The sequence below is a fragment of the Megalobrama amblycephala genome, linkage group LG8, assembly GCF_018812025.1.
Source record: "Megalobrama amblycephala isolate DHTTF-2021 linkage group LG8, ASM1881202v1, whole genome shotgun sequence".
NCBI lineage: Eukaryota > Metazoa > Chordata > Actinopteri > Cypriniformes > Xenocyprididae > Megalobrama > Megalobrama amblycephala.
Window position 1 is genome coordinate 24,855,994 of NC_063051.1, and position 26,991 is coordinate 24,882,984.

At 36.6% G+C, this 26,991-nt stretch overlaps 1 protein-coding gene across 4 annotated transcripts in view; it reads left to right on the plus strand.

The window, feature by feature from the left end:
* st3gal3a (ST3 beta-galactoside alpha-2,3-sialyltransferase 3a) overlaps positions 1-26,279 on the plus strand; it is a 52,610-nt gene extending 26,331 nt beyond the window's left edge. For all 4 annotated transcript variants that reach the window (XM_048200197.1, XM_048200198.1, XM_048200200.1 and 1 more), the window contains 7 exons: positions 8,664-8,758; positions 11,406-11,469; positions 11,667-11,762; positions 12,048-12,234; positions 20,497-20,643; positions 23,377-23,523; positions 25,781-26,279. In XM_048200197.1, coding sequence (XP_048056154.1) covers positions 8,664-8,758; positions 11,406-11,469; positions 11,667-11,762; positions 12,048-12,234; positions 20,497-20,643; positions 23,377-23,523; positions 25,781-25,870 — 826 coding nt within the window. In that variant the 3' untranslated portion in view covers positions 25,871-26,279. The remainder of the gene's footprint in view (positions 1-8,663; positions 8,759-11,405; positions 11,470-11,666; positions 11,763-12,047; positions 12,235-20,496; positions 20,644-23,376; positions 23,524-25,780) is intronic.
* Positions 26,280-26,991: the final 712 nt, after the last annotated feature.

Below are 26,991 nucleotides of genomic sequence, written 5' to 3' on the forward strand. Positions count from 1 at the left end.
TTTGAACACCGACTGTAATCGCAGACTGAACGCAACTGGCTCTGACTGGACGCGTTTGAGCGCGATCAGTCATAAGTATCAATTTACATTCATAATCGGCCTTACAATCGTTAAGCCGCGCACACACTTAGTGGATTCATTATGTCGGACTCACCTCATAATCTGCAGTTGTTACTCCTGTCTCCTGACAAAAACATTGCATGCGGCGCATGTAGTGTGGAACGTTACTAGAGCACGCAGCCGCGCGTCTCTCACAAGGAACGTCGTGGCAGTGATTGACAAGCCAGAGGGCCAATCCGCGCACGTCTCTCACAATGGCAGTGATTGACAAGCCAGAGGGCCAATCGTTTACGCGATGATCGCGTAAACGATTGGATGATGTTTTTAAGGCCCTACCTCGTGCACAGATGATGTATATTAATAATATTCCTTTCAGTGCACCTAATAAATAGTCTTTTATCACTTAGTAAAGACAGTTTCAAGTAATATTGCAAAAACGTATAAAACAAAACATCCTCTTTACCACCTTTAATTGAGTATTGTGAAACAAAGAAAAATGGTGTCATGATATTCCGACACACATTTTGTGATTTAAAGGGGAGCACGCAAGCCATACTGTAATGTGTACACAGTCAGAGATTTAGACTCTAAACTACATCAGGCCATGATCGCATGATGACTATATCATCAAATTATATTGTGACTGGATTATATTTTCTCTGACCATAACAAATGTGCTTTACAAACCCAAAGTTGAAGCAGCCAGAGAAAAATTATTAATAAAACGTAAAGAGTCAAGAGCCCAACTAAAGCAAACGCTGACCTCTTTCATGGTGACTTGAAATGAAACATTCCATAAAACATTAAATAACACCTTTTTTCTCTCTTTCCTTCAATGATTCTGCTTATTAACATCAGGTGTCACCACTAATTGTCAATCACCACTCAATCATCAATCAATTATCTCATTAACTTTAACACTGCTTCAGTGTTAATTTTTAACACCCAGTAAGATGGTCTCATATGTACACTTTGGGTGTTAATTTAACACTGGGGATTTTACTGTGTATGCGCAATACTTGTCTGGGAGTCTGTCACCATATTTTATCGCAGAACTGCAAGAATACAATACAAACAACAGATCACATTAAAGAGCTTTAATTGGACAAATCTTAAAAGATTAATTACGACTGAAGTCTGTTTTGGAGGGATTCAGTTAAAGGTTTTGGGGAAACTTATTGTATTAAACATTAATGTTTGCTTTTTTCATGCATTTACTTTATGAGCGAATCATCAATAATTAGATCAAATTGAAGTTGTTTAAATAAAGGAATATTCCCAGATGATTATTCAGAAATAACTGGTTTGATCATCCTCAACGAGTCATATCCTCCGTGTTCGAGTGCAATGATTGAATAGCATTATTCTGTACTTTAGACAAAAATGGGTGGTTAATCATAATAAATACAAAAATAAGCAAAATTATATTAAAAATAAATTGAATCAGTCCAATTATTCCTCTGGCAGTAACTTGAGCCTCGTGCTGCTTGCAATCTCATGACAGTTGCATCGCTTAGATAATGTTAAATATTAAAATGAAAGATGACATGCTGTACAGGGCATCATGTAAGTCTAAATTACAAATTTAGCTGAACTTAACAATAAACGTCAATATTAAAAATGGTTTTAGTTTTCTTTTCAAAACTGGCATCTATCCATTGGCCCTATTGTTAATTTATGTAATGTTAATAAATGGAACCTTGTTATGAAGTGCTACCAAATAAATATTATTGTTAATAAATAATACTATCAATGGAACATTTCCTTTCAATGGAACATTTTTATATATAAACTAGGAAAGGCTGAAATTTCTTTTTTTTCTTTTTTTTTGTATCCATTATAAAACATCAGTTTACTGTAATGGCTTCAGAAATTACCCAGCATCCATGTGAAAATTTGCTTTTTATCTGTTAAATAGAGCAGAGTTGTGAAAAATGGGGCTCAGGGCTGTATCAGATGACTCTAAATCCTTGATGCTGAACCTTTCTGGTGTAATTGGAGTCAGATGGGAATACTAAATAGACCGTGACCATCTTCAGTGTTTGTTGAGACACTAAATGTCTAGTTGGCCATGTAATTAGCATCTGACAAAAAGCAAAAATTCACCTCAGATCAGTTCTTGTGAAAATTTCATGAGAAATGCTTGAGTTCATATTGAGATCTGTGACTTTTGATTGCAGACTTTGTTAGCTTGGCAGATCTGAGTGCAATTTAGTAGATCAAGTTTTGTGATCTACTGCTGACGCGCAAATTAATGAACACAGACTCAGTCATATCATTTAAATAATGACCAATGCAATCTACCAAGAGTAGTGCAACTTAGCATTTGGTCGCAAATGAGCAGAGCTGATGCTCATCAGGTTTGGGTCGACACAGGTGCAACCTGTTACATGTAATCTGACAAACACGTGTGTGTGTGTATGTGTGTACACACATACATTATATATATATATATATATATATATATATATATATATATATATATATATATATATATATATATATATATATATATATATATATATATATATATATATATATATATATATATATATGTATATATTAGGGGTGTAACGGTACACAAAACGCACGGTTTGGTATGTACCTTGGTTTTAAAGTCACGGTTCGGTACGGTTTTTGGTACAGCAGGTGGGGAGAAAACTAAACATTAAATTGCTTTTTTTTTTTAATTAAACAGTAGTTTACTGAACAAATTGTGTTTTTGTCTTTAAATATATTAAATAAAATTATAACTAAAAGTTTCTTGAGGATAAAAAAATATCTTTGCTAATGCTATAAACTATGTATGGAGCCATTACTTGAACATTGTTAATATAATATTAAAGATTAACAACTGAGCCTAAACTATTAGCCTAAATTCAATTGCTTTTTATTTTTAGATAAAATAATCAACACTCAAATAACAGATTGTATGCAAACATGCGAGCTGCACATAAGGCAGTGTTTGCATTAACTTCTAAATGTTTTTACTCCAATTTGTTGTTGAAATATAATCGTTTCTGCACAGTGGCTATCATTTACATGACAGTTTAATATAAACATATATTAAATAATAAAGACATCACTAAAAGTTTAAGTAAAATATAATGAATATATAGGCTAATACAGTGCATATATTTTGTGCGAAAAAGTTATATATGTATTAATACGAGTGGATAATATTTTCTCCCTTCTACCGCGTGCTCTCTTTTCTCTGTGGTGTCTCCTCCTAGCAGCAACAATTGAAGCCATGTCGCAAAATGACGTGCTTTTTTTGGCCGTTAAATAATGGTGCAAATACTAGTAAATTGACTAGCGCAAACGTTAGTAAATCGCGTTGTGTGATTCATTTAAATACTGTCCTCCCATAAATTTTGTGTCTGAAAGGGAAACTCCTACAAATGCATATATGCAATAAGGTCAGTGGCAAAAACAACTCAGTCCACGACTTTTCAGCGCTAATTTTGCACTGCGTGTCTTTAGTAAACCCCCGACAGTAGTTTTTTAACACCAAAAGAGTGTAGCGTGCTGGCGCAAGCTGTTAGTAAATCTGGCCCAAAAAGATTTTATCATATTTAATAGTAGGGTACAATGGAGCTAAATGCAGACCTTAAAAAAAATGTGCTTTTCACTACTCTCAGTGTACGACTAGAGAAAAAAATATATATGTTTGTACTGAAAATTAATGGAGCAGCAGATTTTGTGAGAAAATAAATCATAAAAGCGGTTCATTTTGTTCAAAAATCTAATAAATGTATGAGGTGGCGAGGGGGAGTTTTACGACCCACACGGGGTAAGCAAAGTTTGTAATATTTTCTGTTTATTTTGATAAATAAAACTGTATTTAAAATGTTAATATAAAAATATATTTAAAAAATACAGAAATAAAATTATTTTAAAAGGTAAAGATTCTGAAAGCATTGAAGGCCTATTGTTACAGTAGTAACAATAGGCCTAAATGATATTTTATTGTATGATATGATTAATATTATATTTTTAAATATGATTGTTTCATTATAAATATGGGTATTATCTCTAAGGTGGATACCCAAAAAAGGGGATCGCGATATGCCTTAATGTGATTATTAGACTTCAAAAGTATGATTTCATTAATTGAATATGAATGCTGCATGTTTCAGAATAGAAACACAGCACTTGTTGCATGTTCTACATGCTCGCAATCAAGGAATACTGTACATTTATACCAAATGATTGCTTATGATTTAATGTTGATGAATTATGATGTTTACTTTATGGTGTTTATATTGTAATATGTTGTAGATGGTTGTAAGAGTGCATATTTCATCTCCATCATCTTTTGGAATGAGCAGCATAATATAGTAGAATAGTAAAGCATAGACATTTCTAAATAAGAGTCTGAGCTTGTTTCTAAATAAAAGTCCTGCAAATTTTTCGTATTTTTTTCCTGCCCCGTCACAGGAGGGAAAGACTGCTGAACATTATTTAACACGCATTATTCAACATGTAGATTTTACTAGTATTGGCACAATAATCTGTTTATTAAAGTTTATATATACCTGTTAAAAAATGTGTATAGAAATATTTTGTTAGTAAATTTCTCCTAACCGTTTAATAAAGGGATACAAGTTCACCCAAAAATGAAAATTCTGTCATTAAGTTCTCATCCTCATGTCATTCCAAACCCGTAAGACCTTTGTTCATCTTCAAAACACAAATTAAGATATTTTTGATGAAATCTGAGGGCTCTCTGACCCAAAAAATAAACAAAAATAATGACTTTATTCAACAATTTCTTTGAATTTTGCACAAAAAGTATTCTCTTTGCTTCATAAAATTAAGGTGGAACCACTGTTGTCACATGGACTATTTTAAGAATGTCTTCACTACCTTTCTGGGCATTAAATGTGGTAATTAAATTGCTGTCTATGGAGGGGTCAGAGAGCTCTCGGATTTCATCAAAAATATCTTAATTTGTGTTCTGAAGATAAACGAAGGTCTTACGGGTTTGGAACGACATGAGGGTGAGTAATTGACAGAATGACAGAATTTTCATTTTTTAGTGAACTAACCCTTTAAAAACAAACACATTATTTGATAATTTTTTTTATTGCACTCCTAAAGTTTTTTAGTGCTCCTGAAGTTTTCAACTTGGGGAAAAAAAGTAAAGCCCTGAAGGAACACTTTCTGTCTGCTTTGTTTTATGTAGTGAGCAGGTCAAAACTACTTCTAAATTAATTGAAACACCTGCTGAAACCTTCATTCTCAAAATATGTGAAAATATGGCCCTTTAAAAATTGGTGTTATAACATGGATAGTTTAGGAGTGTGCTAGACCTGATACTTATGAAGGGTTCATAAACTTTTCTTACAAGCGTACGTGTTTGGAAGTTTTAGCCGGTGAGAAACAGCGGGAGTGTGTGTCACCTTCACTTAAACTGCTGGGATGTGAAGAAGCGCAGAGTATTGTGGTCATGGGAACTTGAATACAGCAGACCACCTGTGTCATTAGTACATTACACCAGGGGTCAAGCAGCTGTGAACAACATGACGGAAGTGTTCAGGTGTTGTTTTGTCAGCCAGTGAAATGTTCAGCGTAGTTTGAGTTGTGGATAGTTGTATCAGGTGCATGTTGGGTGGACGATAAAACAGAAATCTGGGCGTTTCTCCATGAAATACAGCTTTGCCAGGTGGTTTTTGTGGCTGGAAAGTGAGATATAGCAGTATAAATGATCATTTGTATAACATGTTAGGTGTTTGTGCTACATAGCACAGAACAATAAAGCCATTTCTTTTTGTAAAGAATTGCTCAAGACCTGTTATAATCTGTTGGTCTCAAGATGCTTTTTTTCTTATTCCTTATATATTCTTTTCTTATATTTTGTATATATTAGGGAACTGTAATATTGCTTAAGTAGCCTATCTAGCTTTGGAAGATCACATTAATTATAGGGCCTCTTTACACCTGGTGACTTTGTGTGTTTTTACTGATCGGATAGCTGTTTGATTTGTTAAAATGGTTCCATTTACACTTGGCCACATAAATGTGTCTCCGCAAAACAATATAAATCTGATCTTCAGTACCCACGCTATCTGCAAATTTATAGTTCATGTCAGAAAATGCATGAAGTGACCAGGTGTAAACAGGCTCTAAATGCATCTGGTTGTTGAAACCACATATGTAAATTTGACTCCCTCCAAAATAGTAAAAAATAAACATGTGAGAGCATGTTTTATATCATGTCATACCCAGATATGACAGCGCTACTGCAACATGCATCTCCGCAGATGAATAGCTGAGTATCTCATCATCAAGGCAACGCATAAACTGCCACAAATTAAACTGATAGTTCGCCATCAAAGATGCTCAAAAAACAATCATCTTTATTAAAGGTGCCGTAGAACGTCTTTTTAAAAGATGTAATATAAGTCTAAGGTGTCCCCTGAATGTGTCTGTGAAGTTTCAGATCAAAATACCCCATAGATTTTTGGGGCATCATTAAATATGAGCCGATTCAGGCTGCGGCCCCTTTAAATGCTCACGCTCCCTGCCCACGGAGCTCGTGCTTGCCTTTATCAGCATAAACAAAGTTTACACTGCTAATATAACCCTCAAAATGGATCTTTACAAAGTGTTCATCATGCAGCATGTCTAATCATGTAAGTATTGTATTTATTTGGATGTTTACATTTGATTCTGAATGAGTTTGATGGTGCTCCTTGGCTAAAGCTAACGTTACACGCTGTTGGAGAGATTTATAAAGAATGAAGTTGTGTTTATGAATTATACAGACTGCAAGTGTTTAAAAAATGAAAATAACGACAGTCTTGTCTCCGTGGATACAGTAATAAACGATGGTAACTTTAACCACATTTAACAGTACATTAGCAACATGCTAACGAAACATTTAGAAAGACAATTTACAAATATCACTAAAAATATCATGATATCATGGATCATGTCAGTTATTATTGCTCCATCTGCCATTTTTCGCTGTTGTCCTTGCTTGCTTACCTAGTCTGATGATTCAGCTGTGCACATCCAGACGTTCTGCCCTTGTCTAATGCTTGAACATGAGCTGGCATATGCAAATATTGGGGGCGTACACCCCGACTGTTACGTAACAGTCGGTGTTATGTGCGTCGGAGGTCTTTTAAACAAATGAGATTTATATAAGAAGGAGGAAACAATGGTGTTTGAGACTCACTGTATGTCATTTCCATGTACTGAACTCTTGTTATTCAACTATGTCAAGATAAATTCAATTTTTAATTCTAGGGCACCTTTAAAAGTAATGAGACTAAATGATCTTACCAGTGCTGATGAAATATTAAATGTTTAGTTACTTGCATCTTGCCACTCATTCTTTCACTGCTAAAACTAAAGCGTTGTGATTTGCACTCGACTTCTGTGAACAGTAAAGCCTGCCTTCATTGATTTGATTGGCCATCTCAGTCATTTTGACATTGACAAGCTTTGTTAGACTGCTGAGGCAAACCAGCCTAAAAATGTTACTTTTAACACTTTTTGTCATCCTAATAACAAACAGAGCGGTGTGTAATGGACAGCACAGCAGCATCAAGAATATAAAATATTGGGGGGGACAATTTGCCCATTTCTAATTTTTGGGGGGGACTTGTCCTCCTCAATGTCTATGGTGGTTACAGCCCTCATGCAAATGAAACTGTTCAAAAAAACAACTCATCAATCACTGTGAGTCAAGTTTCTTTTCTTTTAAACTCATTTACATTTGCATTAAATATAATTAAATGTAGATCATTTCAAATGCATGCTGCTTTATATCCATTTCAAAAATAATGTTATTAGATGTTGGTTGGATGTTATTGGAAGTAATGGTTTCTGTTCACAATTTCAGTGCATCTGTAGTTTTTGAGCCAAAAAATACTGTTCCAATTGTAAAAAATAAATGATGCCATTACATAGTTGTATATTTAAAGGTACACTATGTAACTTTTGGCGCTCTAGCGGTTAATAAACAAAACTGCAAGTGCCTTGCAAATGAAAAACATCTCTCTGTTTATGAATGTGATAAGTCACGCAGGTACTGGGCTCCTCTGCAGCGGTTGTCATCCCGCCTAAAATAGTCAGAATATAAACACTCATTATAGGCATACCATAGTGATCCAGGTTAAGACAAAAACACTGTTTGGAAGATGGATTTATGATGTACTCGCTCATTATATAATTTTGTAAATTTTGAACAAGAAAAGTTACAAAGTGTGCTTTTAAATGATAGCGCCCCTTAAATAACTTCTTGTATATTGTGTAGTTAACTACTTTCTCAGATGTGTAGCTTGACTGTAGTCTAACGTCTGTAGATGATGAGTATCTTGGCGAGCTCAGCTCCTTATAAGTCTCTCTGCTTGTTTTGAGAAAAGGTCAGGTTTAGGCTGGACATTCCAGGGCTCATCTCTTACGAACTGATAAACACACTGGTAGCCAGTGGATTATGGGTAATGCGAACCACATAATCCTATCAAATATTCCACCGGTTATCAAGGTATCGCACCCCTTTTCTCATGTGGGCTGTGCAGTGATTAGTGTGAGACTTGTGCTTGTTTTAACTTGTTTTCTCTCTCTTTGTCTTTTATTTATTCTTTTAGGTTTTCAAAACCAGCTCCCATGTTCCTTGATCCGAATTTTAAGAGGCTATCAAAAATCAGCAGTTACCCACCTCCTTTTGGAGTAAGAACACAAGGTATTTCTTTCATTCTGAGTTGCTTCAGATCAGTTTTTATGATAAGGGTTATGACTATGTCTTTTACACTTCTGCTGTTCATCATTGTTCTGAACTTTAAGCCATTTATTATATTATAGTTTATTATACCACCTGTGGGCTACTTAAAGGGTTAGTTCACCCAAAAACAATTCAGTTTCTGCCATTAAGTACTCACCCTCATGTCGTCCCAAACCTGTAAGTCATTCGTTCATCTTTGGAACACAAATTAAGATACTTCAAATGAAATTCGAGTTTCTTAATCACACATAGGTCCAGAAAGGTAGTATAGACATCGCTAAAATAGTCAACCTGACTACAGTGGTTCAACTTTAATGTTATGAAGTGACGAGAATACGTTTTGTGTTCAAAAACAAAACAAAAATAACAACTTTATTTAACAATTTCTTCTTGTCTATGTCAGTCTCCTACGCTGTTGACTGTAGTGAACGCAGTGTAGCACTTCCGTGTTCTACATCAGAACGCCGAATCATTACTGGCCTGCTCCTGTGTTAGCATCACACGAATGCGTCGTGCTGCTCACATGAACAGCGTCAGCTAATACTGAACCGGCATTCGGACATAAACACGGAAGCCCTGCACTGCATGATCAGCGTAGGAGACTTGCAGGGAAGAGAAAGAAATGTTGAATAAAGTAATTATAGATCTTTATCATTATGTTAAGACATAAATGACATTTGAAAATATATTCAAATAGAGAACAGTTGTAATAATACTGTATTTCGCAATATTACTGTTTCTAATGTACAAATATATGCAGTCTTGGTGAGCAAAGCATTACAAAGTCTTAATTATTCCCAATTTTTGACTGGTAGTGTATGTTCAGTCAAGATGAATTCATGTAGATTTACAAAAAAAGTCTGTATTTTCGTGTTGAATAACATTTGCATGAGACTTGCAGTACAAATGAGAAAAAAAAAATTAGGTAGATGTTAAACTAATGTCCACTTAACTAGTCATCAGGGACTCATGCAGGTAAGGTGGAAGCCATTTTCTCATGGCATCTATTCAATCACGTCTTTAGTGGTTCCTTCACCCTGTGAGCTTACATACGTTTAAACCAGAAACCTTTCCCATCACCTTCATTCATCTCTGCTCTTGAGGGTTTGTGTGTAATTACCTTCCAGCCTGATTAAATCACAAATGTGCATGTTAAGTGATGAGTTTTCGTCTGAGTCAGTTTAGCTGTTTTGGCAGATGGTGTGGGATGTTAAGAACAGAACTGTCGGCATCTCTGCATCCGTTCTGCTGACATTTCTCAAGCTGTGCCTTTCAGCAGCAACACTTACGCATGAATTACGTGTGTGGGAATTACTGCTGCCTAATGTGCTCTAATGTGCTGTTGAGATGAAAACGCACTTAAAATACTGCTTTTGAACAGACCCCTTAAACGTTTTGTGCTACAGACATGAATGATAACTTAAATAGTATGGCTTTTTAAGGAAAGGTGTACTATTACTTTTTCAAGTGATCTAGCTTATGTTTTTTTTTTTTTTTTGGCAGGCAGGCAGACTAATAAAATAGACAAAAAGTGATGCAGATCAGTGGTTTTGTTGTTGTGGACTTGACATTCAAATCCTGCTCTATTATCTTTAGCATAAAGAGCTTGTTTCCCAGTGGAAAGCCTTTCGGTTTTACTAAAAATAGCACAATGGATTATGCAGAGGATAAATGGCTTTCTAAACTTAGGGTTTTTCCTCATTCTTGAGTGGGCTTGAGGATGTGATGCAGGTTCTTTCCCTGGAGGTTACAGCATTGTTCATGGTAGCGTAAGACTGTGATGCTTTAGAAATATCCCTTTTAATGTAATCCGACATTGACACATAGATCATTCACGTAGATCATCAACCCTAAATAGCATGTACGACTAGAGTAAGATTGTCTTAACCATTGGGCTGTGTTGAAAACCCTTTAACACCTTTGGTGTTCCTGGTCAAAATGACCAGCCTTTTAAAATTTGTAAATCACTTGTTATGCTGTATTATAACCAAATATTGGATTCAATGTTTGTTTTTTGTCAACTTGTGTTCTTTCAATTAGCACAGGTTTTGTGTTTCTTTTTTGAACTGATTGACCGTAGGCTTCATTGATCTGAGCTTATGCACCTAAGTTTTTGAGTGAAATAAACATTATTAATGGATAAATTTGTCATAAAAATATGGAAAAATATAGAAAAAAAGCACTGTATATCACAAAATATGGAGAGAAAAAAATTGCACCACTTATCACACTAGTGTGCTTTAATGTTTAACCAGGAAGTGTGTTTTGAAATACATTTAGAAAGTCACACTTGTGGTTTTCCCCATCAAAAATGACCAGCCTACACAATAATAATTTAAAAAAAAGCTTATATTCTCTCGTTATGCTATATTATCACAAAATATTAGATTCAGTCTTTTTGTCAACTTGTTTTCTGTAAATTAGGACAGGTTTTGAACACCACAAGTTTGATTTTATGCCATTTTGTACAAAGAAAAAAAGCACAATGTCACAATATATTTCTGTTGAAAAGGAGGTTCAGACCTTTGTGGATTTTTGGCACCGCTCTAATGCATTTTCTATAGTTTTTCTCTCTAAATGAGTAAATAATTGTTTTCTCTGTCTACAGAAAAGATCATCGATCATATTTTATCAGCTACAAAAAGCTATTCGCTGGGTTCAGAACTGGACAGGTATTTAACGTCCACATAAACACCAAAACACAACAGCAATCACTTCTTTTCTTTTACAAGAATTATCCATCAAACATGTCATTTGTGTATTACATGAAAAACCATATCTTATATATTAAAACTTTCTATTTTCATACTTTCAGCTTGTAATGCTGTACAGTTGATCAGTAATCAAGTTTTATATTTTTTCCCTGCAGTCTCAGTTGTAAGAAGTGTATTATTATTGGAAACGGAGGCATTCTGTACAATAAGTCCTTGGGCTCCAAAATCGATCAATATGATGTTGTTGTACGGTAAGTTAATATAAAAAAATCTAATATAAATGTAATTATTTTTTCTTTCTTTTTTTTTTGATAATAAAAGCAGAGTTTAACAAGAATTTACTACAAGAAAGAAATTCACTACTTGATATTTGGCAGATTAACAGAAAGAAGTTGTTGTTTCAGAAGGGTAACAAGTTACATTTGATGAATATTTATGAAAATAAGCATTAACATTTAATAATGTTCACTGATAAGTCTAGCACATTAATCACAGACTGTTTGGATTTCATGTTGATATTTGTCCTCTTGTTTCAGACTAAACGAGGCTCCAGTTGCCGGTTTTGAGAAGGACGTGGGCTCGAAGACCACCATGCGCATCACCTACCCTGAAGGAGCCATCCAGAAACCAGAGCGCTACGAGAAGAGCTCGCTTTTCGTCTTCTCTGCCTTTAAGGCCATGGACTTCAAATGGCTGCGTCACATGGTGTTCAAGGACAAGCTTGTAAGACATGCAAAAATCTGATCACTCCTACAGTACATGATAAACAAGCTCACAAACATTTGCGTTCTCTTTTTTTTTTTTTTTTTATCAAATGTATTTATTAAATATTGTGACTAATTAGATTTTATTTGCATCCATATCCTCAGTATGTATTCTTAGTTCCATTTATAACATGTTTAAATCTATTCCACAGTTTTTTTCCTTTAAAATCAGCTCAGAAAAATTAAAAAAAAAAAAAAGTCTGCTGCTAAACAAAAATCAATCTTAATATTTTAAAAGATGATTATTAGATGTAGATGGGCAATACATCTACCAGTAGGGGGCAGCAAAGTGTGTGCTCTGTACACTAATATTAAATATAATGACAGTGACAATAAGAATTTTGTTTTATGGCTGGCCCAGTTGTTTTTTACTTACCCTGATTTTCACTGGCCCCACTAATTTAGCATTTTTTATTTTTAGCTACATATTTTTAAACTTTTCAAATTAAAAAACACTTATTACCAAAAAATATAAAATTATACAGCTATAATGTAACCATAAATATCAAACACTTTTGCTGGAACAAAGCAATGACATACAAAGCAGAGCACTGCTAAGTTTTTTTGTTGGTTTTGAACACATTTTTACTGATGGTTTCAAAACTACACATTTATCTTTGCAGTTTTGCTCTGTGTTAGGCAGGTAGACAACATTATCTTGGTGACAAATCAGCAAAATTTGTTATAACAATGTAAGGAAGAAGGCTGGATTTACAAGATTGATGAAGGTAAAATTCTCAAGGCAGTGCTGAATCCAATCCAAGTCAAAAGCAGACCACTCTTGAAACTCAGTTTATGAAATGTGGGCAGAGGTACCTATGAAACTGCATTGGCATTGTGAGTAGAGCCGGATGAGGCTTTGTGTTTCATTCCTCTTTGATATGCAGCTGTGTGCGAGGCTGATGTCTTTGTGAGACGACCAGTGTAGCGTTTCCTCAGGTGGCTGACGGGAACTCAATGATGTGCTTAATTGCATGGTCTGGGCTGCAGAATGGGCACCTTATCTCCTGGGTTTGTGTTCAGTCAAGCAGCTCTTTCTCTGCGTTATCTCCAGAATGCTAATAAAAATGGCGCACACATCTGGTCCCTGTTCTGCTAGAGGACCTTCTCCCATGATGAAAGCTGACTCTAGTTCACTCAGCTCAAGGACGTTTCCGCATTATTTGGATCCGCAGGTCACAGCACTGTAATAAAAGTCACTGACGTGTAGCTGGTCGTGAGGTGAGGAGTTGCTTGTAATATTTCTTTTACCACACTTTTAGCACAGGCTGTTTTTCAGTGAATCTGTCCCCCTCTCTCTCCCTCTTTGTTATGCAGAAACTTAACAAAATTTGATAAGCCATCTTTGCAATCCAGTGCATTTGGTTTTGATTCACATTTTGACTCCATGATTCAAAATCAAATTGCGCTTCTCCAGTGATCATCTTGGGCTACTCTTAGAGAAAAAAAGCTTGTAGAGTAACGCCAGTCTTGTAGTAGAGATTTATGCAAAACGAACCACACACAGTGATTGTGGGAGATCAGTTCTGTGTCTGACTGTATCCTGATAGGGTTAGTGGCTGAGATTTGTTGATGTGTCTTTAGAAAGTCTCCATACAGCACCGTTTCCCATGGGCAGCAGCTTGACTTACTCATTCTCTTTCTAAAAACACAGATAACGTGCCTTCTATATCCTACTCCATTAGAATTCCCAATGCCAGCCGAAAAGCCATTAGAGAGAGAATTGTTGTTTCAGAGAGGAGCGAGAAAAGAATCTCTTTAATATGGTACTGTACATGAGTGTTCTTATGTGAAAGGGGTCTTGAAAAAGAATTAGTATGGCTTAAATTTTAAAAAATCAAAAAGAGGAATCTTTTGTAATTTTTTTTAATGTCACAGATGATCATTTTAATGCGTTCTTGCTGAAAAAAAAAAAAAAAAAATCTTAAAAGCCTTTTTAAAAATCGTTCTGACCACTGCGTTAAAAAGGGTTTAAACGACTTTTTTTTATGGTGTAAATGCTGCTTCAGACTGCAGTGTAAAGACAGCTGTAGACTAAATATTCATAATTTATGGTTGTACTTTTTATGCAAGGAATATAGTACAGTAACTATGATATTTTGGTGGTAACTATTTACCATATTACATTTTGAGGTATTTAGTGAAAAAACAAGCCTTAATTGTTTCAACTATATTTTTATTGTAGTTTAGTCTTAATTTGCATTAAAAAGTCTTGAAAAGGTTTTATGTTTCATTCTTTAAAATGTGCAGCTACTCTGAGAGAGAAGATAGATTGTTTCATGCCATAGCGTGCGTTTTAAGTAGATCCATTACCTTTTACTGCCAAAACAGTGATTTACTGAACAAACTGAACAATAAATGAACCAATTTAAGACGAATTTATGTGTAATTTTGCATAATGATAAACAGACTTAAACCGAAAACTTCACGGCTAAGACCAGTGAAATAAATTCTTCAGATAATTGTTTTCAGTTTAAATGTCTCTTCCACTTTGAGAGCATTATCTGTCACTGACCCGTCCAAGTGGAGCATTCATTCACGTCCTACTGCATGCTACAATCACGGCTCTAATTTACACATGAAATTGAGCGGAACGTGTTAATTCGGTGAAGGTTTTGAAGTGTGCAGACTGTCTTGTAAATATTCTTCCGTTCAAAACATTCAGTCAGGAATACTGATGAGGATAATTGAGGGGTCAGAGATGAAGTAGATGTTTTTCATTTGTGTGTGTTTATTGGCTGTAATCTTAGCTTGTGTTTCTTTGACTTGAATCTCTGTTGATTTGGAATTAAATTGCAGCTATGTCTTCTGAAAGCAAAAGAACAGCCAAGATATCTTGTCGTAAATGATGCGTCAAAACAGCTAAATCATCTGTAGTCATTGCATGGCCTTTTTTAGACTAATGCCACCATATGTGAGATGTTAGCCCAGCCAAAGATCTGCTGAGGAGGTTTTGGTTGTGTCAGCTGTCATAGTTGTGGACGGGTAGTAGTAGCTGTCCTTTTGCTTTTGTCTCCTTTGAAATCAGCTTCAAACACGGCCATACAGAAAAGTAAACATGAGCAGGTGGACAAGGGGTCAATAAACTAGCTGCTGTTGTTTCCACTGTTAGTGCAATGAGTCACTTCAAGCTGCTTTGGATGACTGAGAGAAGAGAAGAGAAGAGAAGAGAAGAGAAGAGAAGAGAAGAGAAGAGAAGAGAAGAGAAGAGAAGAGAAGAGAAGAGAAGAGAAGAGAAGAGAAGGACCGTTCAAAGAACATTTCATGAGAAGATAAAAAAGTAAAAATAGAGAAGAAAAGATTGAATTTGACTAAGATGATTTGATGTGACTCCAATTTAAGAGCATTAAAAAGGTTTAAGATCATTTGAGAATATTTAAGAAGAATAGATGAGAGAAAATTTGAGATTTGAGTTGACTCAAACAAGGAACATTGCAAGAACATGTCATAAGATTTAAAAAAAGACTGCATTTAGAAAGATACAATTTAATGTTACTAAGATGACTTGACGTGACTCAAATTTGAGAACATTTAAGAATGTTTGAGATCATTTAAGAACATTTAAGAAGAATAGATTAGAGAAAATTTAAGATTTGATTTGATTTGAGAAGGAATATTTCACTAGAGGATTAAGAGAAAGATTGAATTTGAAAGATAAGATTTAATTGGACTAAGATGACTTGATGTGAGTCAAATTTGAGAACATTCAAAGTTTGAGATAATTCAAGATTTTATTCAACTCAAGAAGATCCAATGTGACTATAATGTTTGATTTGACATGCACAATTTGAAAACTCTTTAGTGGATCCTTCATTTCTAAGGACATAATATAACTCTTCCAAACCCTGGTGAGCTCTTCTATACTGTCATCAAGCCTTACTAAACATACTGTCTAGGAAGGCAGCTCACTAGGGAACATAGCTCATGTCTATGAATCATTAGATGCTTTGTATGACATGTTCGGCTTACACACTGCGGCACAATGGTGTTTATGAGTGTCAAGTGTCTTCAGAGTCTGGTGATTCAGACATGAGGAGACGGAGGGTTGGGGTTCAGGTCAGGGTCAGCGCCCTCTACCACTCCACAGACTGCTGCAGAAAGCCACAGTGGTTTATGAATGCCACAGTGTGTGTCAGCCCACTGGAAACTGATGGATTCTGTGATAAAGTCTGCTACTCGCACCTCCAGAGTGCCAGAGCATCTGAGAGCGGCCATTGTAGTGTATGAGCCGTAATGGCTTCCACAGCCCCTCTGAAGAGCAAGGAAACACAGCGCCCACTCCACGCCCACAGGTTACAGGCCAGCATCATCACTCAAAAATGTGTCAGGAGCTCTTTTAACTAAAGAAAGGGAAGTTTGGAGCTAAAAACTAACGGAGGATTACCCATCAAGGAAAGTATGTGTGGATAACTGAGCTTGTGTACATCGGATATGGCTGAAAGTAATGACTTGTGATCCAGTTCAGTCTGTGACTGATTTGTTACATTGATTCAGCACATGAGTCTTTTTCAGTTAATTGAAATATGTATTTATTTGAGTAAATGAATAGAGAGGTTTACTTCTGAAACAGAAGTCAAATGTTCTGGAAGTAATCAAGTAATTTTCTCAAATGCCGAGTCACACCTACCCAGACAGACGGGTGTAAATATGACCAGCGTTACCTACTTTCACAATAAAAGGGCAGTTTCCTCATTCAGCCTCGGAGCCATACTGGGTCTGTGGTGACAGTGAGCGATGCTCCGCTTCCTCACATACCCACGGAGCCAGGTAAGTGCACCACTCTCACTGCCTCTACTTTGGGATGCTGTGCTTCCCGGGTTAGGCCCCAGCACTCCTCATTTTACCCTCTTTGGGCTTATGTGGGGTGCTGGATAGTTTACGACTGTGTGAGGGCAGTTACCAAAAGGGCACGCTACAGCTTGCCAGCATCTGCGTCTCCGACACTCGTAACACAGTTCAGTGGCTGTAGCGCTTTCTGTAGGTACCCCATTACGTCAGTCCAACATAATGTCGAACTTAACTGACAGAATGAGAATATCTAGGTAACCCCTGTTCCCTGAAGAAGGGAAATCCAGCATTAGCATCAGTTCTGGCAGGTCACGTCAGTCGAGCTCGCGTCAGCTGACTCACATCTACCTATAGGAATACGATGCCTATCACAGCATCCATATATAAGCTTTTCAGTATTATCAGCAGCTATTGCATTCTCAGGAGCTAATTACCCTCATCCATCCCCAGCTCCTCCTCTCTTCAGTCAGGATTGGCCTTATGATTCAAACTAATTCTTGAAATATGTGTACATGTTAAATTATTGACATTAATTATATCTGCATATATTGGTTCTGTTCTGTTTACCCTAGGGGGTTTATTGCTGCTCTCCCTGCTCTTATCCATGCTAGGCTGCATGGATGCGCAGGGAATTCTTGCCCAGAACAGAACCATAACGCCAATACAAACTCTATGCAATTATCAATCATATTTGACGATAATGGTCCTGACAGAACAGGGAAATTACATCCCACCTTCCACAGCCCTGAACCACCGCTGAATGATCCTGTCTCGGCTCCTCAGCAAAACATGAATGAAGTGAGTAATGCCGGTCATATTTATACCCCTATGTCCCGGTAGGTGTGACTCGGCATGCAAATCTCACTGGCCAATTTTCATTGGCTCATTTAGTCACCACTTGGAGGTGATTGGGCTCCCAAACGAGACCCCATTACATCAGTCGGACGTAACGGGGTGGCGTTACTAACCTCGACGTTTTAACGATAACTAACATATATATTTTTATTTCATCAACCACATTGAAAATACTAAAAAGAGACATTATGACAATTAAATTAATTTCAATTAAAGTATACTCTAGATAAATTCATTCTTTATTGATTTGTTTATTCACTATATTATTTATTCATTTAGTTAGTTAGGTAGTTGGTTAACCAGTTATTATTGCAGATTTATTTGTTTGTTTGTTTTGTGATAATGGCCAGCTAACTGTATATTTATCCTTTATATAAGATTCATACATTTATTAAATTATTCATTCTGTTAACAAGTTACTATGACAGATTTTTTTTTTTTTTTTTTTTTTTTGTGATAATGACCAGCTAACTACATTTATCCCTTACATAAGATTTATTTATTTAGTTAGTTCTGTAGATAACCAATCATTATTACAGATTAAATGTTTGTTTATTTATTTAGAGACAGTGACAGGCTAGCTGTACGTTGATCCCTTATATGTGATTTTACAATAAAACCTAAAATAACCCATATTTTTATACTTATAATTAATTACTATATTGGGAAGAAATATATATTTTAAAGAAGTACATTTTGTCAGTTACTGGGAATGCAACGTGTGTGTTAAACACTCATCTTTTTTAAGTGTATTTAAGACTTTAAAAATATATTGTTTAATTGTGATAAATAATTTAGGAACTAAGTTTGCTGAAAAAGTTTATATATGGTGGATATATATATATATGATAGATAGATAGATAGATAGATAGATAGATAGATAGATAGATATAGAGGTGGATATGTATCATAATTTTGCATTAGACCATTAAGCTCTCACACTAGGTCTCTTTCAGCAGCAGCAGTGCAGAAAACACTGTGGTCAGATTAGTTTTCCGTTTGTTGCTACGGCAGTGTTGAGTGACCGTGTCTGTGATACAGCACAATGAGCCATTTGGATGGCACTATCAGGCGGACACACATCAGCCAGAGTTCAGAGTTTGTAATCATTAGTCAGCTCTTTTTTTTTTTTTTTTTTTTTTTTTTACCTGCAGGTCTGTTTCAAGCAGCTCTGTGACAGGTATCAGAGAAACTCTGTGTACAAAGGCTTTGTGCAATGTAGGAGGTGGATCCTGCCACGGGGTGATTGATACAGGGTCGTCCATGCCTTTGTGGCTTTGTTTGCGCTTCTTGTTTTTCATGAGGCTGTTAAATGGCCCCTCTCCTCTCCACGGTGCAGGGTATTGTGTTCATCTCTCTCTGCCTGAGCCACGTCACATTTTCCACCTGTGTGTTTATGACTCTCGGCCAGTGAGTCTTACCGTTGCCCGATTCACCTGTGCTTGAGCACTCGCTGAATGTTTGCCACTTTATCTAGAATTTTACTCTGGTAGGGTAGAAAAACTGATTTTTACCTGCACCTGCTTTCTGCATTCTTAGTAATGCTGGTCAGACTTTTACATCATGACTTATTAGTGTAGTGATTCTGAATGTTACTGATATTTTTTAGGGTTTAAGAAATTAATGCAAAGTTTGGTACAAAACACAGGAATTACATTTTTAAACATTCATATAGAAAAGAGGTATTTTAACTTAATATTTCACAATATTACTGTTTTTACTGTATTTTTGATCAAATAAATGCAGCCTTGGTGAGTGAAGAGACTTTCAGAACAATTTAAAACATCTTACTGACTCCAAACTTTTCAATGGTAGTGTAGAAATAAATCACAAAATCTTTGTAAATACAATGGCTTCATTCAATGTCTACTACATAGCGAATGCCACGAAGTTGTCATGAATCAGTTGAATCAGCCATGCCACACGTTGTTTGTATTACACATGCTTTGTGACAAACCAGAAAACCACAAGGCTCCCTGGGTCAAAGCACTTATAGTTTTTATGTAGTTATGTGTCCCTCTGTAAAGCCTGTCCCTTCCTTGAAAAGAAAACAAGCTTTGTGCAGGACGTAATTACACGGTGTGTTTATTTGTGGTACCATGACTTTCAGGAGTTGGATCCCGTTTGAAATCCCACCGGAGTTGTTAATCCAGAATGTCAGGCATAGTTACGGCTTCTAACAGTCACACTCTCCCAGGTGTGTCCATAAGGTCCTTGATATTGGCTGCAGGTGAAGTGGGCATCCCACGAGGAGAGCGAGAGGTCCGTGTTCGGGCACGCTCTTGGCTCAAACGCAGCGTCACCCTTTTTATTCTGAATATCAAAGTGAGCGGCTTATTTACTCAGCTGAAAGCGTTATTCAGTAGCCGCGAATGACTGTTCTGTGTCATTTTCACTTAAGGCCTTTCTGGACTTATAATAGCGTATTCACAGAGCAGGAGTCAAGGGAGTGTTTGAAAAGAAAAGCTGCTTCTGCTCACCATCAGAGAAGTCACGCAGGTTTATTCATTGCATTTGTTTTAAGTGTTCATTCAGCAATGTGTCTTCTGATGTGTGTTGTGTTCTTCATGTCTTTCAGCGGACTATGGAGGGATTCTGGAAGTCCGTGGCACGTGTCGTTCCCAGAGATCCAGAAGACATGCGGATCCTGAACCCGTATTTCATCCAGGAAGCGGCCTTCAAATTCATCGGTCTTCCACATAACAGAGGCCTCATGGGAAGAGGGGTGAGGAGCAAACACAATAATCATTAAAGCCGACAGTTCATGAGAAATCCAGCAGTCATTGCTATTAATTCTAGGGCAATAGCAAGTTAGCTTCAAAAACATAAGATCCCGCCCTCCCTTAAAGGTAAGCCACGCCACCTCAAAAACACATGAGCATGCACAGCCTGAGCAGAGTCTGTCTGCAAAGCGTCACAAGAGATGGCGTTAAATTAAGGCACAATATGTAAGATTTTTTAATTAAAATATCCAAAACCACTATAAAAGTGTTATATATTTTGTTGATTTGTGTACTTACATTATCCTAAATGTTTCCAACAATGTTTAAAGTCAGAGAAATCAGCTATTATAACCAGTGTAATTGTCGCCTCGTTACCCTCGATTTCCAGTTTTACTTCCGTAGAAACCAAGGAAAGACACCAAAGACACTTTAATACAAACCCGATTCCAAAAAAGTTGGGACACTGTACAAATTGTGAATAAAAAAGGAATGCAATAATTTACAAATCTCATAAACTTATATTTTATTCACAATAGAATATAGGTAACATATCAAATGTTGAAAGTGAGACATTTTGAAATGTCATGCCAAATATTGGCTCATTTTGGATTTCATGAGAGCTACACATTCCAAAAAAGTTTGGACAGGTAGCAATAAGAGGCCAGAAAAGTTAAATGTACATATAAGGAACAGCTGGAGGACCAATTTGCAACTTATTAGGTCAATTGGCAACATGATTGGGTATAAAAAGAGCCTCTCAGAGTGGCAGTGTCTCTCAGAAGTCAAGATGGGGAGAGGATCACCAATTACCCCAGTGCTGCGGCGAAAAATAGTGGAGCAATATCAGAAAGGAGTTTCTCAGAGAAAAATTGCAAAGAGTTTGAAGTTATCATCATCTACAGTGCATAATATCATCCAAAGATTCAGAGAGTCTGGAACAATCTCTGTGCGTAAGGGTCAAGGCCGGAAAACCATACTGGATGCCCGTGATCTTCGGGCCCTTAGACGACACTGCATCACATACAGGAATGCTACTGTAATGGAAATCACAACATGGGCTCAGGAATACTTCCAGAAAACATTGCCGGTGAAAACAATCCACCGTGCCATTCGCCGTTGCCGGCTACTCTATAGGTCAAAAAAGAAGCCATATCTAAACATGATCCAGAAGCGCAGGCGTTTTCTCTGGGCCAAGGCTCATTTAAAATGGACTGTGGCAAAGTGGAAAACTGTACTCAGGTCAGACGAATCAAAATTTGAAGTTCTTTTTGGTAAACTGGGACGCCATGTCATCCGGACTAAAGAGGACAAGGACGACCCAAGTTGTTATCAGTGCTCAGTTCAGAAGCCTGCATCTCTGATGGTATGGGGTTGTATGAGTGAGTGTGGCATGGGCAGCTTACACATCTGGAAAGGCACCATCAATGCTGAAAGGTATATCCAAGTTCTAGAACAACATCCATCCAGAACTCCCATCCAGACATCGTCTCTGCGGCATATAAACATAATAAAACAGCAACATAAAATGTCCCAGACTCTTGGCTCCGGCTTGTAGCTGGTCATCATTATTTTTGACTATGAGCCCTGCCTGATTCAGAGTCTGTTTGCCCTCTGCTGCCATGGAGACAAGTGTTTGAGGGGCTCTAGCTGTGATGCGTTTCCTGTGTTATCAGCATGCAGGCGGAGTGTCTGGAGCAGGATTAGCCTAGAGAGTGTCTCACTGTGGTGATAAGGCTTTCACCATGAGACTCGTATCCCCGATGGATCAGGTGGTGACTGGATGATCCCTCTCTGCTGATAAACACACAGACACACACATCTCCTGCTCTCTCTGTGTCTCTGATAAAGTCAGTCACACGCTGTATTATCTGCACTGAAGTGTGTGAGCAGTGCACTCGACAGTAGCATCCAGTCCATCCATTGTCAGTATTGGACTTCCATCTTGAGTCATGCATTTAATCATACTGTATATTATGAATTATAATGTATAGTGATGAATTAAAACTTGATTTTTTTCACTACTAATAGAAAATCACTACTTGAGTGTAAATGTTTGATGTTTTTCCTCTTTACTTTTTGCAGTTGAATACTTTTACTCTGATGCAGTACTTTTGTGCAAATTATATAGCTACAAGTTATTTTGCAACATGGAAGTAAGCTATTTTCTGTGAATGTGCAAACTACCGATTCATGAGCTGCATTAGGTAAATAACTAGAAGAATAACACAGTGCAAAAATAAAACCTATTTTTACTACAAACTAGTGTGTTATAATTACGATAATACATTAAAATAATATGGTAAGAAATACCAGTTTGCAATATCCAGAATAGCCCGGAAACAAGACATTCAATTTCAAATTCAATGGCCGCACCTGTTCTTATATGTAAGGTGGATAGTGATGACCTATCCGCAAATGAATCATTTTTATTTGTGCAATTCTTTTCAGTGAATCAGTGAAATTGGTTCATAAATTGGTCTGAATGATACATTTACAAAATGAATTCTCTGAAACATTCACTCATACACTTACTCATTCAATTGATCATTTTTGATGTCATTTCAGTTTAGTCTCAGAAACCTCTATTTTTCTTAATGAATCTTTAACTTTAGTCATTTTCTATAAAGGCATCTTTGGCTACATACACAAGTACCTGTATGACTACTAAGTACTTTATACGCAGTCACTGAATACTAATCAGCATGTAATACTAATAAGTGCTTTATTTTCTCTAGAATATTCCCACACTGGGGACTGTTGCAATCACAATGGCCCTCCATAACTGCGACGAGGTGGCGGTGGCTGGATTCGGATATGACATGAATACACCTCATGCACCTCTGCACTATTACGAGAAGCTCAAGATGTCTGCAATCAAAGAGGTAATGCCACCACACTGACTTGAGCTTAATGATTTCTGCCTTACTCGGTTCCAAAACTAGCCGCTTCACTGATCGTGTCGATGAGAAATATTTGGAACTGGTATTTAGGGAAAATTTTACCTTTCAACCCCATTATTAGAGGAATTCACTGCTTTCCCCTCAGATGTTTGTCACTTCCAGGGGCATTTTTAGCTTGAACCCTGGTTATTTGCTGTCCCCTGTCTTATGATAGTTAACAGAAATGTCCTAGTTTTGGCATCTAAGAAGAGTAGAATATAAAAGTAAATCGATGGCCTTTGGGAATATCCCATCCGTTGAGTCACATCCACAAACAATCACATGACCTCACGGCTGACGCTGCTCTCTATTCCAGGAACATGCAGAAACCCGAGAGGTCAGAGTAATGAGCCAGCATTGGCAGGTCGAGCTGTGTGCATGTTCTCTGCAGTTTTAGTGTTGAGGAAACCACTTTGATACTATAGCTTACCAAGCAAAGTGGAGTAGCCAGATACTACAGGATACTAACCAGTGATCAACAATAAGGATTTCTGCTAGTCCAGGCCAGTAGTTTTACTTGCCCCACAACAAAAGAATCATCAGTTTTTATCGATGGCAATATATTTTTATATTTTATGTTTTTGCTAAAAAAAAATGTATATATGTACAAAGTTCTGTCATGAAACTCTAGATGGCACAGGCTGATAGACCCTTAACTCAGTCTGTCAGCAATCACATCATTAGGGCACTGCTGATTGGTTCCTTCTGTATCAGTAGCCAATGAGCTTGCTGCTCAACCTTGCAGTAACAGTTGCAGTGCGCTTTCAGAAACCCTCCACCTTCCCCAGCTCCACCTGTATAGATCTACTATGGGTAATTAATGTATGCTATTTTGTATAGCAGCAGCATGTCTTACTTGCTCACAGCAGTGTGTTGTGTATGTACTGATAGTAGCCAGTCCCATACTTGTTCTGCAGCAGCAGTGTAGCAGATCCATTACACCAAGACCAAACATTCAGCTGTATTATAACTTAATCATTAAATTCATATATATATATATATTTGAACGGTAGTGTGTGTATATATATATACACACACTACCGTTCAAAAGTTTGGGGTCAGTACGATTTTTTAACGTTTTAAAAGAAGTATCTTCTGCTCACCAAGCCTGCATTTATTTGATTAAAAATACAAACAAAAACAGTAATATTGTGAAATATTTTTTCCAGTTTAAAACAGCTGTTTTCTATGTCAATATACAGTAAAGTGTAATTTATTCCTGTGATCAAAGCTGAATTTTCAGCATCATTACTCCAGTCTTCAGTGTCACATGATCCTTCAGAAATCAATCTAATATGATGATTTGATGCTCAAGAAATATTTATGATTATTATCAATATTGAAAACAGTTATTTACATTTTTATTTCATGATATGATTAATAGAAAGTTCAAAGAAAAGCATTTGTCTGAAATCTAAATATTTTGTAACATTAAACACTACCGTTCAAAAGTTTGGGGTCAGTAAGAATTTTAATTTTATTTTTGGGGGATAGAAATAAAATTAATCAATACTTTTATTCATCAAGGATGAGTTAAACTGATCAAAAGTTACAGTAAAGACAATTATAATGTTAGAAAATATTCTATTTTAAATAAATGCTGTTTTATTGAACTTTCTATTCATCGAAGAATTTTGAAAAAAAATTGTACAGAACTGTTTTCAACATTGATAATAATAATGAATGTTTCTTGAGCATCAAATCATCATTAGATTGATTTCTGAAGGATCATGTGACACTGAAGACTGGAGTAATGATGCTGAAAATTCAGCTTTGATCACAGGAATAAATTACACTTTACTGTATATTGACATAGAAAACAGCTGCTTTAAATTGGCATAATATTTCACAATATTAATGTTTTTGTTTGTATTTTTAATCAAATAAATGCAGGCTTGGTGAGCAGAAGATACTTCTTTTAAAACATTAAAAAAATCTTACTGACTTACTTTTTTTTTTTTTTCAGAAATCAGTAGATGCACTGTATTTCATTGTGATTGTTGTGTATTATGGTATGACAGACTGTTGTTTTTACATGTTTTACTGGAGACGGACCATCCAAACTGCTTTTGTGGCTTGTGAAAACAAAAGCAAACCTGCATGTGCAGACGTCATGGCTCTTTTGAGCGCAGTATGTGACAAACTTTTGATGACTCCATTGTGCTCTTTCTGTTTCTCTTTTTCTCTCACACACACCCAGTCATGGACACACAACATATCCAAAGAGAAGGAGTTTCTCCGGAAGCTGGTGATGGGGGGCGTTATTCAGGACCTGACCAATGGGATCTGACATTACATCCACATCATACAGCTGATAGTTAGTATTCACCATATCAAAGTGGTGACAGCCGTCCCAGCTGATGGACTCTCACTAATGCGAGCCGTCACAGGTACAATCGCATGATGCCACTGGAGGAAGTGAACTCACCTCATATGCTGGACGGTATCCATGGCAACCTCACCTCAATCACGGTATTGCTTGTTTTAGGATGCCACGTAGGCCAGAGTCCGTCCCTACGCGCCTGACAAAGACTGGAAACATGCTGCTTTCTCCTGTTTTTTACTCTACAGCAGCTGTTGTGAACTGGATTCAGTATTTATTTTAGACAGTATTTTAATCACAGTCATTAAGATGCTTTATTTTCTAAGCCAAGTCAGCTTTAATGTTTTAATACTGTTCTCTTAAATCTCAGGCTATGCACAACAGCACAGTGCACAACCACACGCAACAAATGATTGTCACTAATGACTTTCTGCTGCTCTTCTGACATGTGCCATTAAAGGATTAGTTCACTTTCAAATGAAAATTACCCCAAGCTTTACTCACCCTCAAGCCATCCTAGCTGAATATGACTTTCTTCTTTCTGATGAACACAATCGGAGAAATTTTAATAAATATCCTGACGGATCCAAGCTTTATAATGACAGTGAGCGGGATCAACGAGTATGAAACTGAAGATGGTGCTTCCATCCACATCCATCCATCATATACATACTCCACATGGCTCCGGGGGTTTAATAAAAACCTTCTGAAGTGAAGCGATACGTTTATGTGAAAAAAAATCCATATTTAACAAATTATGAAGTAAAATATCTAGCTTCCGCCAGAACGCCCCGTCTTACGCTTTCCGTATTCATCTTACGGAAAAAGCTTAAATGACGTGATTTTTTTTTTTTATACAAACACATCGCTTTGCTTCAGAAGGACCGCAGGTATGACGCCATTGACAGGCGACTCCTCACACGTCCCGGAGCCTTGGTTAAAATTGCAATTTTCTCATGATTTACAAATAGTTGCAAACATTTGGGATGTTGTAAGTTCTCAAATGAACAAAATATATAACACTGGCCTAGTGGTTTTTGGATATTTTACTGCAAAATTCATACATATTGCACTATTAAGTACTTTTA